Source organism: Saccopteryx bilineata, chromosome 2, assembly GCF_036850765.1.
Source record: "Saccopteryx bilineata isolate mSacBil1 chromosome 2, mSacBil1_pri_phased_curated, whole genome shotgun sequence".
Taxonomy (NCBI): Eukaryota; Metazoa; Chordata; class Mammalia; order Chiroptera; family Emballonuridae; genus Saccopteryx; species Saccopteryx bilineata.
The window spans coordinates 34,892,229-34,901,790 of NC_089491.1; the positions used below are offsets into that span (position 1 = coordinate 34,892,229).

The window sequence follows — 9,562 nt, forward strand, 5'->3', positions numbered from 1 at the left end:
GAGGGCCACTCCAGGAGCCCTGCTGAGAGGGCCAGGGTCAAGGCAAGACCAGTGGCAAACTCATTAGGACCTCCTATCCTTCCCTCCTAACCCACCTGTTCACCCAAATTTTTTCTTTAGTTCGCTGCTCAGTTTGGACGGAGAAGCACTAGCCCATACTGCCTTTCCCTCTAGGTTGTTCTAAGCTACTTGTTAACCCAGCCCCAGGCTCAGTTTACCCATCCACACAGTGGAGGCCCTAACAGGGAGTTCCCCCAAGCTGCACTGCACCCCTAACCTCCACCTTCACTCCGTCCCTGTATGATTACTTCCATTTCCACGTTGCCTTCCTATTAAGATGGTAATCAATGCAGCCTCCCTGGGGGAGGCATAGGTTCTAGTCTGGTGTGGGATTTAGCTACGAGAGCTCGGGTAAGTCATGTGCCCCTTCTTTAGCCTATAGAAGCTCTCCGCACACTCATGGTGTTTCTATTTGTCCCTATTACTGAGAACTCATGTGAGCACTGAGATGAGAGTCGTGGCGTCCCAGTGAGTTGCTGTGTAATTCTGGGGAGAAGGCTTCCTAATCTGGGCTCTGGCCTTGTTCTTCATGGTACATTTCCCTTGTTTAAACTGCTTTTTTTTTTTTTTTTCATTTTTTTCTGAAGCTGGAAACAGGGAGAGACAGTCAGACAGACTCCGCATGTGCCCGACCGGGATCCACCCGGCACGCCCACCATGGGGCAACGCTCTGCCCACCAGGGGGCGATGCTCTGCCCATCCTGGGTGTCGCCATGTTGCGACCAGAGCCACTCTAGCGCCTGAGGCAGAGGCCACAGAGCCATGCCCAGCGCCCGGGCCATCTTTGCTCCAATGGAGCCTTGGCTGCAGGAGGGGAAGAGAGAGACAGAGAGGAAAGCGCGGCGGAGGGGTGGAGAAGCAAATGGGCGCTTCTCCTGTGTGCCCTGGCCGGGAATCGAACCCGGGTCCTCCGCATGCTAGGCCGACGCTCTACCACTGAGCCAACCGGCCAGGGCCTAAACTGCTTTTAATTAGAGACATTCTCCACTACCCCCCGCCCAGTTACCTTGTCATGCCAACCCCTGCCCAGGAGTCAGCACTTCTCAGGAACAGAATAAACACAGAAACTGAGTTTTCCAGAAAGGTGTGTGTATTGGGGGAGGGAAGGACTCCTTTGGGTGCGCAGGATTCGGGGTAGTCCGAGGGGAACTTCAAATGCTCTAGCAGAGGACCCCTCGGCCAGCCCAGACGGGCCCCTTCTGGCTGGCTATTGTGTCCTGAGAAGAGAGCTTTATTTTCTCCTAAGCCCCCAACTAACCCGGACTTGGGGCTGGAGCTGAAGGACCACAGGCCAAGTTTATTCCATGCTTGGGCACATGGCTGCTGCTTAGGGAGGGTAGGAAGGCCAGAACTCCAGGTCCCAGAATGCCTCAGGAGCCTGGATTCCTGCCTGGGCTTTAACTGGCACCCAGCTTTCAAGATGCCTTTAGATATACTTTCAATAAATGGCATTCACAGTCACCGCAAGGCTGGGAATATGAGGTGAGATGCATTCTGAGGGCTAGGATCCCAAGGCTCAGAAAGCACACCTAGGGAGGAAGGTGGAGAGCTCCACTCGTGCCCTGTCCCCTCTCTCTGTGCAGACAAAGCCACAAGATAGCACTGTCTCACGGTTCTTGGTCAGAAACAGGAGGCTGCTGGAAGTTATTCTGCATCTCTTATCTCAACAACATAACACATTTTTACCCTATTTCTCTAAAGTTCTGCCTCTTTGCCTAGAGCACATGCATCGCCTGAGGGGCTTGTTGAAATGCAGGTTCTGGTCCAGTAGATCTGGGGTGGGGCCTGAGAGTCTGCACGGCTAACCAGCTCCCAGGGGATGCCCACACAGCTGGTCTGTGGCCTCAGCCTCTGGGTAAGTGGCGGGGAGGGCATGCCTCAGCTCTGAGCCCCTCTCCAGGCCTCGCTTCTGGCCCTTGGAGAAGTGCATCCTAGACTCCAATAACCAAGAGGAGGAGTTAGAGAATGTGAGGGTGAAGGGGGACCTGGGTCCTACCCTGTGCAGGAAGGAACTTGTTAAAGATCTCACAGCATTTCAACTGTGATGGAAAAATAAAAAAAGTTATTAAAAAAATCTCACAGCATTTCAGTGACAAAGTTCCTGCTCAGGCCTCCTACATTGCAAAAACGAAAACGAGAAAAAATACTCACTGAAGTGTCTGCTGTGTTTTCTCTGGGTGAACCATGGGTTCCTTTGAGGTTTTTTCCCCTAACTTAAAAAAAATAAACATGTTCCAATTTGTATTAAGAAGAAAATTCATTTTAATAAAAGAAAATCCTTACAAGGTTCATAGTAAATGAGATTATGTTTATGAATGCGCTGAGTAAACTGTAACTACATATAGCTACTTCGTGTCACAAGTGTTTAGTTCAGTTAAAACCTCCGGAATTCCCTTCAGCAAAGTTACCCTTACTCTTCTGGGCACACGAATCACCAAGATGAGGAGGAGCGCCAACACTTTCCCCATCAACACCCTCCGCGAGCAGCTTCCTGCGCCCCTTCACCCTCTGCTGTCAAAACTGGAATCTTTCCCCTGAAACTGGGAAGAAGGTGCCCTAATCCGTTTTCGTAGTAAACGACCTCGGGCCAATCTGCTTTAGTTGTCGGTTTCCTAAGCTTAATTGCAAGCAAAGTTAATTTGAAAGAAAATAAATGTTACAGCTCTGGGGCGAATTCTAACGAGCCTTGGGCAATTAGGTAAGAAGGCATCTAATTATCCAGGGCCCGGGGGCGCCTGCACACGACGCTGGGGTGCAGGGCCCAGAGAAGGGCAAACGATTTTTCTGGCTTCATAATAGGAAGAAGAAGAAAAATAAAAAGAAACCCACCTCCCGTCCCTGGAGCCCCTAGATGGGGCACCAAGAGGCCCTGTTGCACGGTTTGGGGAGTCTTGGAGTTGGAATGTTCCGAGACACTGCAGTAAAACGTTCCGCAAGATCCTCCATTCAAGCGGAAGCCAGAGCAGCGCTCGCTCGCCTGCGCTGCGTCTGCTCCAGCCAGGCCCGGTGGGAGGCGAGCTCTGCGTGTCGCCAGCCCGCGAGAGGCTGAGAGGGCCGACGCTCTGTCAACGCCTTGATCCCCAAACTCGCGGGTCCCCTCGTCTCTCCCGGTGTCCGCTCTCCACGCCCAGCTCCCTCCTCACCGCGGGCTCTCTTTCTGGGCCCTGACCCTCGCTCTTTGGCACAAGCTCACGGTCGTCCCAGCTGTCGAGGAGCGTGCGGGACACGGACGCGTGCACTTGCCCACCCCATCTTTCTTGCTCCCGGGGCTCTATCGTGATGCTCCAGTCTGAAGGCTTTGGGATAAGGGGGCGCTTTTTAATTTTAAAGCCTTTTCTCCCTCATGTGCCAGTTTACAAAAAGAGGTTTTCCACCTCTTCTGTCTTGTTTAACTTTATGAGGACTCTGTGAGGTAGTGGTCACACATTCCCATTTACAGATGACACTAGAGAAGGGACTGTCTTAAGGTTAATGGCCTTGTAAAAGCACTCGACTTTGAAATTTAAAAAAGAGAAAGGGTGCACTCCTGTACTAACAGGGCGCAGAGACCATCCTTTTCCAGACCAAATCCCCCGGCTGGGCTGGTACCAGCCAAAGATAACACCCCTGGGTGGAGGGCTGTCCAGTTCGGGTCCACCGCCAACGAGTCAAGACATCCTGCCGTTTGCGCGGAGAGCCCGCCCGCCTCGCTGTGCACTGAGGGCCACCAGCAAGCATCCGTATGGGGATGACGCCCAACACCTGGAACTTTCCAGGGTTACAAGGCTGGGACTTGAACCCGGACCCACTAACAGCAGGGTCAGTGCTCCAGCTGCTTTCTGCTTCCAGGTGGCCATTTACCACCACGGCAGTTAGGACCAGCATCTAGACCTGTACTGTCCAGTACAGACGCCCTCAGTCACCCTACTATGGAGCACCTGGCATATGGCTAGTCCAAATTTAGATGAGCTGTAAGTGTAAAATACACTCCAGATTTTGGAGAGTTAATATGAAAAAAAAAATCTCAACAATTTTTATATTGCTTATATGTTGAAAGATAGTTTGGATGTCTTGGGTTAAGAACAAAATATTATTAATCTTCCTTTTTTATTTTGTTAATGTGACTACTGGAAAAACTTAAATTACACAAGTAGCTTGCATTGTATTTCTATTGGACAACACTTAATTAGACAAATACCCGCCTGGACTGAAACTTATTCACATGTCTATGACTGGTACCGCACAATCCCCCAGGTTACCAGTGGTTTTCGGTCGGGCATCTTCCTCACATACCCCCCACCCTTCCCTAGCAAGTTAACTGCCCAGAAAGAGGCTGAGTTTCTCTTGCCAGAACTCAGTTGCTCAAACGTGTTGTTGGTTGTTTTCTTTTTATTAAAAGTTCATCTGAACACTCAGGTTTATCTGAAAGCTGTGCTGAGCCTCTGAAATAGTTAACGGTGGACATTTTTGCTCCAGAATAGAAACTTAGATGATTTCTCAAGAGAAAGCTGGAAAGTTGTTGGATTTTCTGCTTTTGGTTAGCTTGCTGCTTAAAACAAACAGATAAAAAACAAAATTAGAAGCTCAGTTTCTTTCTAAAGCTCACTGCCCTAACCAACGCCATTAATTTTTCACTTTCCTTTTTGCATGGGGAGACTGCCGAGGTATGGCAGAGGGTGCCCGGATGTAACAGCCAGTCCCATAAACTGAAGGATGTCACCAATAGGCTCCCTGAATCCTTACCATCTCTTTGAACTTTAGTTCACCCGCTGGATCCAGGGCTGCTTGATGAAAATAAAGAGTGGACAACAGACAAATGTATTTCTACCTGTCTCCTTGGAAAACCATATTTAGGACCCAGATTAAACAGCTGCCAAATGATCAGCATATCATGCTCAAAGATTCAAGAAATTATTATATAATCACTGCCTGGAGCTAATCCAGAGACTTTAGATTAGACGCTTGCCATGAGCTCCCTTCTGATTTCCTAGAATAGGGTTAGTTTAGGCCCTGGGCAGCCCATGGATGCTGGCAAATATGCAGGATAGCATCCACTATGATGGGGCCCTTAAGGATCATATGGGGGGTTGAATCCTGCAGCCCTCTTGTATAACAGATGAGGAAACTTGGAGGTATGGGTGATGGGACAGGGTCACCTGTGGAGCTGAGGCATAGTCCAGACTCAGAGCCGCCGGGTCTGCCACTCTCAGAGGCAGGAAAAACCAGCCCCAGACCACAGAAGCAGGGCGATTTCTCCAATTAAAACAAAACAAAACACCCCCAACAAAATCCTGCTTCTTGCAAACTTGTCTTCCTCACCTTAAGAAGGCGCTATTGGAGACTTTTATTGCAGTAACATTGTCAAAGGCACAAAAGATCGAACCCGTGTTAAAAGGTCCCAGTTTCCCGCGGTACAGGGAAGAGTGGAGTCAGGTAATTCCCCACAATTCGGATCCTAGAGTCTGGTGCAGACACTACGCTGCGCCCCCTGAAAGGCATGTTCTTTGGGGCTTCATCGATTGAGGGTCCTTTGTCTCAGTTCGTGGGTTGAGGCTGCGTCTCCCACTTCCTCCCATTAACAAAGTGAACCAGATGTGTAAGTGATGCACTTGATGGCTGCGTCTCTTTTGCCCACGTCTCTTCTGTGTGGCTCTTAATGCGGCCCTTTCTCCAGTCCTGTTCTCAGATCTCGGGGATACTTTGTTCGTGTAAACAGCCGAGGCATCTATGAATTTTCGACTGTACGCTCGGCTCACATCGCGGACACAAAACGATCCACCCCGCCAGGATAGGCGGCCATATGGCGAGCATGGTAGGCACCTGCACTGCCCCCTCCGAGCTGCCCACCAGGATTGTAGCAGGGGCCCAGCGCTCCAAACTGGCCGGGCGATGTGCGCCCATAGAGGTCCACAGCAGTCTCGACGCTGCCGCTGCTGCCACCCGCCGGGGGCGAGGCGGGCACCGCCAACCGACCGGCAGCCGCGAAGAGGGCGCTGCTGGCCCCTTGCGGGTATGCGCCGTCTGGGCCCGCGTAGGCGGCCGCATAGGCGGAGGGGTTGGCAGGCCGGGCTCCCGCACAGCCCGCGGGCTGGTAGCCGGTGGTAGTGGCAGAGGCGCTGGCCGATGCAAAGGCGCAGGAACCGGCAGGTCCCGACGGCGCGGGGCCCAGCTCTGGGCTGAGCGGCCGCTCAGGCACCAGGCCAAAGACACGGCACGGGCCTGGCGACGCAGCCGGGTAGTAGACGGGGGGCGGCGCGGCGAGCGACGGCGGGGGGTAGCCCGCATAGACGGCGCCCGGGTAGGGCGGGCGCGCGGCCGGCACCGCGCCCGGGAAGATGGCGGCAGCGGCGGCGGCGGCGGCAGCGGCGGCGGCGGCGGCGGCGTCGTGCATGTAGGCCGGGTACGTGGAGAGGTCCGAGCGTTTGAAGCGCTTGCGGCGGCGCAGGAAGCTGCCGCTCTCGAACATGTCCTCGGCGTTGGGGTCGAGCGCCCAGTAGTTGCCCTTTCCCGGCCGGCCAGCCTCGCGCGGGATCTTGAGGAAGCAGTCATTGAGGGTGAGGTTGTGGCGGATGCTGTTCTGCCACTTCTTGGGGTTGTCGCGGTAGAAGGGGAAACGCTCGGTGATGAACTTGTAGATGCCGCCCAGCGTGAGGCGGCGCTCCGGCGCGTGCGCGATGGCCATGGCGATGAGCGCGATGTAGCTGTAGGGCGGCTTCCCGCGCTGCAGGGGGCGCTTCCGCCGCCGGCCGCCGGCGCCCCGGCCCGCTGCCTCTGCGGGGACCCCGGCCCCGGCCTCACCGCGCTCCTCCTTCACGGTCGCCAGTGCCTCCGGCTGCGGCGGCGGCGGCGGCGGCCCGCTTTCGGCCGTCATGGTGCAGCCGTCCCGCGTCCTCGCCGCCGGCTTCTGTCGAGGATGGGGCGCGGACCTGCGCACCGCGGACCCTGCACGCCGGGTCACTGGGACCGACGCCGCACCCCTCCGCGGAGAGCGCAGGGGGTCCTCGCGGACTGACACTGGGCGCGCAGTTTCCCCGGCAGGGGCGCGTTGGAGGCTTGGCACCCGCGGTTTCCGGGCTGGCTCGGTAGGGACAGAGGTTCAGGAGTGTCCCGCCCACCGACGGCTCAGCTCGTGCTCTGGAGCCTGAGGCCAGGGGCGGCAGTCGTGTTGGGAACGGGACAGGCCCCCGTCGCCAGCTGAAGGGTCCTCTGCGCGCTGGTGCCAGGTGGTCAAGGGGTCCGGAAGTGGTCCCGGGGCCGGGGTGCTTGCAGCTGGTCTGGGTTTCCCGCGGATCTGAGGGTAACCGTCGAAGTCGTGCTTTGTACCTGAAGGCCAGAAGAAAGGGCAGTTAGTGACGGCGTGTGTACTCTGGGGGGGGCCGCCTAGACTGCACCCAGAGGCCAGCTGCTGGTGGCGAGGAGGACAGGGAAGCTAGGTGCCGGCGTCGAGGTCACGACGCGGGGCAGGCGGGGCAGCCGGCTACTCCCTCTCCGCAGCGCTGGCCTCCACCGCCGAGACCGCTGGCGAGGCTCTCCCCTGCACAAACCCGGACCGGCTCCTCCCTCCACCGGCTTCTTCTCCTTAAAGGCGCCAGGAAGCTTGGGGCGGCGCCCGTTCCCCGCCCGCCCCCCGACTGCCCGCCTCCTGGGCCCCGACGCACCTCCCCAGGTAGGAGCAGCCGTGGCTGCGGGCAGGAGCCCCAAACGCCAGAGCGGGCGGGTGCTTAGAGATCCGTCCACCCCGGGCCGGCCTTCTCCGCGCGCCGACGGGGAGGCTGCGGCCGGGAGAGGCCAGGGTCTGCCTCGAGAGATCTGGGCGCCGTAACTCAGTGCTTCCGGACTTTCCCAGCTCCCGTAGAGGGCTGGGACCCGCAGCCGAAAGGAAGGGCTTGCTGCACTTTATCCGCATAGGGTGAGAACTGGCCAGGGGGCGCTTGCTTCTTGTGGGGTGGGGACCGGGAAAGGAGAAGTCGTTCCAGGTGACTGGTTCCCAAGGTCTTTCAAGGATGATTTGCAAACTCCAGTCAAGGCTTGCCTGCCCATTCCCCATCCAGTACCTCATCTTTCACGAGGATTCCCAGGCCCGATAGGGGAGGTGACTTGCCATAGCCCCATCGCCACTTCGTTGCGTAACGCAGCCTCACACCCGTGTCTGTTGGAACTGCGCTTCCCGATAAGTGCTGGAGAGAGCCACTGTCTCTCGTTGCATCCTAAGTTCCTCTCTCGGAGGTGTTTGCATCTCTAGAGTCCTTCTGTTGCCAATGTTAAGGGAAAGGCCGCTCCTGAGCTGTAGTCATGTCTTTGGGATACTCGAGAGCCCTCTCTGTGTGTGTGATGGAGAGTGGCGCACGGCTAAACGAGGGTGAAGGCTGGGCTTCTGCCCTCTCGCGGTCACTTCCTCCTACGGTTCGCCCGGGTCAGAACGTCTCCTAGTCACTCCAAGATCCCGGGACCTCCGAGCTATCCCTCCTTCAGCGGGGAGTGAGGGCTGCGAGAGGTGATGGCCAAGCGTGCTCCGGCTGGGTGCGTCTCCCGGGAGGGGCGAGCTGCCGGAACCCTCAGGCGTCTGGTTTCCGAGTTCCTTTCCTGCCAGCCCCCGAAGGCGAGCCTCGGCCCTTTCCCCAGCAGCACTGCGGCGGCAGCCCGGCCGGCCTGGGTTTGCGAAAAGGCCTTGGGGTGTACCTTCCGCGTCGTAGGACTTCGATTTCTGCTCAGTGAATAGGGGAGGGAGGGCACGCACGGACCTGGGAGGCCACTTTTATCCTTAGGGTTCCAGGCTTTGGTGCCTGCTCCGGAGGCTTTAGCTGGGACGCAGCTTTCCGCGGGGCTGCGGTTGCAGGGGAGGCGGAGCGGAGGGAGCCGCACGTCCTTCGGAGGGGGGAGGGTTAGTCGTGTTCCTTGTGGCGATGAGCGGGGCGTGAGCTCAGCCCCGCCCAGCATTGGGCGGCTAACTTCGGAAGAAAGAGGCAGAGAGTTCAGGGTATGGAAGCGATTGCGCGGTTTGCGTGACGACCTTTCTCTGCGGATGGGTGCTAGAACGACTGAAGTGGGGCTTTTTTCACTTGCCCAACAAAACTCCCAGCTTCCTGCTTCCAAAGTAATGCAGACTCGAAAATATAGGTTTCATCCAGTTATGTTTTTCCAAAGGAGAAAAAAGATACATCGTATAAATCGTATAATACTTGATTTTGTGATTATCTGTAGTTCCAAGGTTCTAAGATTAAGATTTCCAAATTTTAAATTTTGGACTGCTATCCTAACGTGTGTGACGCCATAAATCAAAGAATTCACAATCTGTAAATCTAAGATTCCATAACCAGAAATTCTTTGACTGCGACTATATTCTTGTGACTTTAAGCTTCTGGTCAAGAGGAATACTGTGTTCCTCATATTTAAAGATGCTGGGACTAAGTTTTCTGCCTGAGAATGTGATACCATTACTGGGAACTGCAGCTTCTTAAGATTTTAGATATATTTGCAGTTCTAAGTTATATATTACTTAATTTGAATTTGTTTATGAATGTAA

The 9,562-nt window shown here is 55.4% G+C and overlaps 1 protein-coding gene and 1 non-coding gene across 2 annotated transcripts; both read right to left on the reverse strand.

The window, feature by feature from the left end:
• Positions 1-940: 940 nt before the first annotated feature.
• Positions 941-1,016, reverse strand: TRNAA-AGC (transfer RNA alanine (anticodon AGC)). The gene has a single exon. It is a non-coding gene; the product is annotated as a tRNA-Ala (tRNA).
• Positions 1,017-2,366: 1,350 nt separating this feature from the next.
• FOXE1 (forkhead box E1) lies at positions 2,367-7,053 on the reverse strand. The gene has a single exon (XM_066256685.1). It carries the CDS (start codon positions 6,908-6,910, stop codon positions 5,792-5,794), a length of 1,119 nt encoding a protein of 372 aa, XP_066112782.1. The 5' UTR covers positions 6,911-7,053; the 3' UTR covers positions 2,367-5,791.
• Between the last annotated feature and the right edge of the window lie 2,509 nt (positions 7,054-9,562).

What these genes read in the sequence shown, in the direction of transcription:
- FOXE1 (XM_066256685.1), bottom strand. Translation starts at nt 6,910, where the DNA reads ATGACGGCCGAAAGCGGGCCGCCGCCGCCGCCGCCGCAGCCGGAGGCA.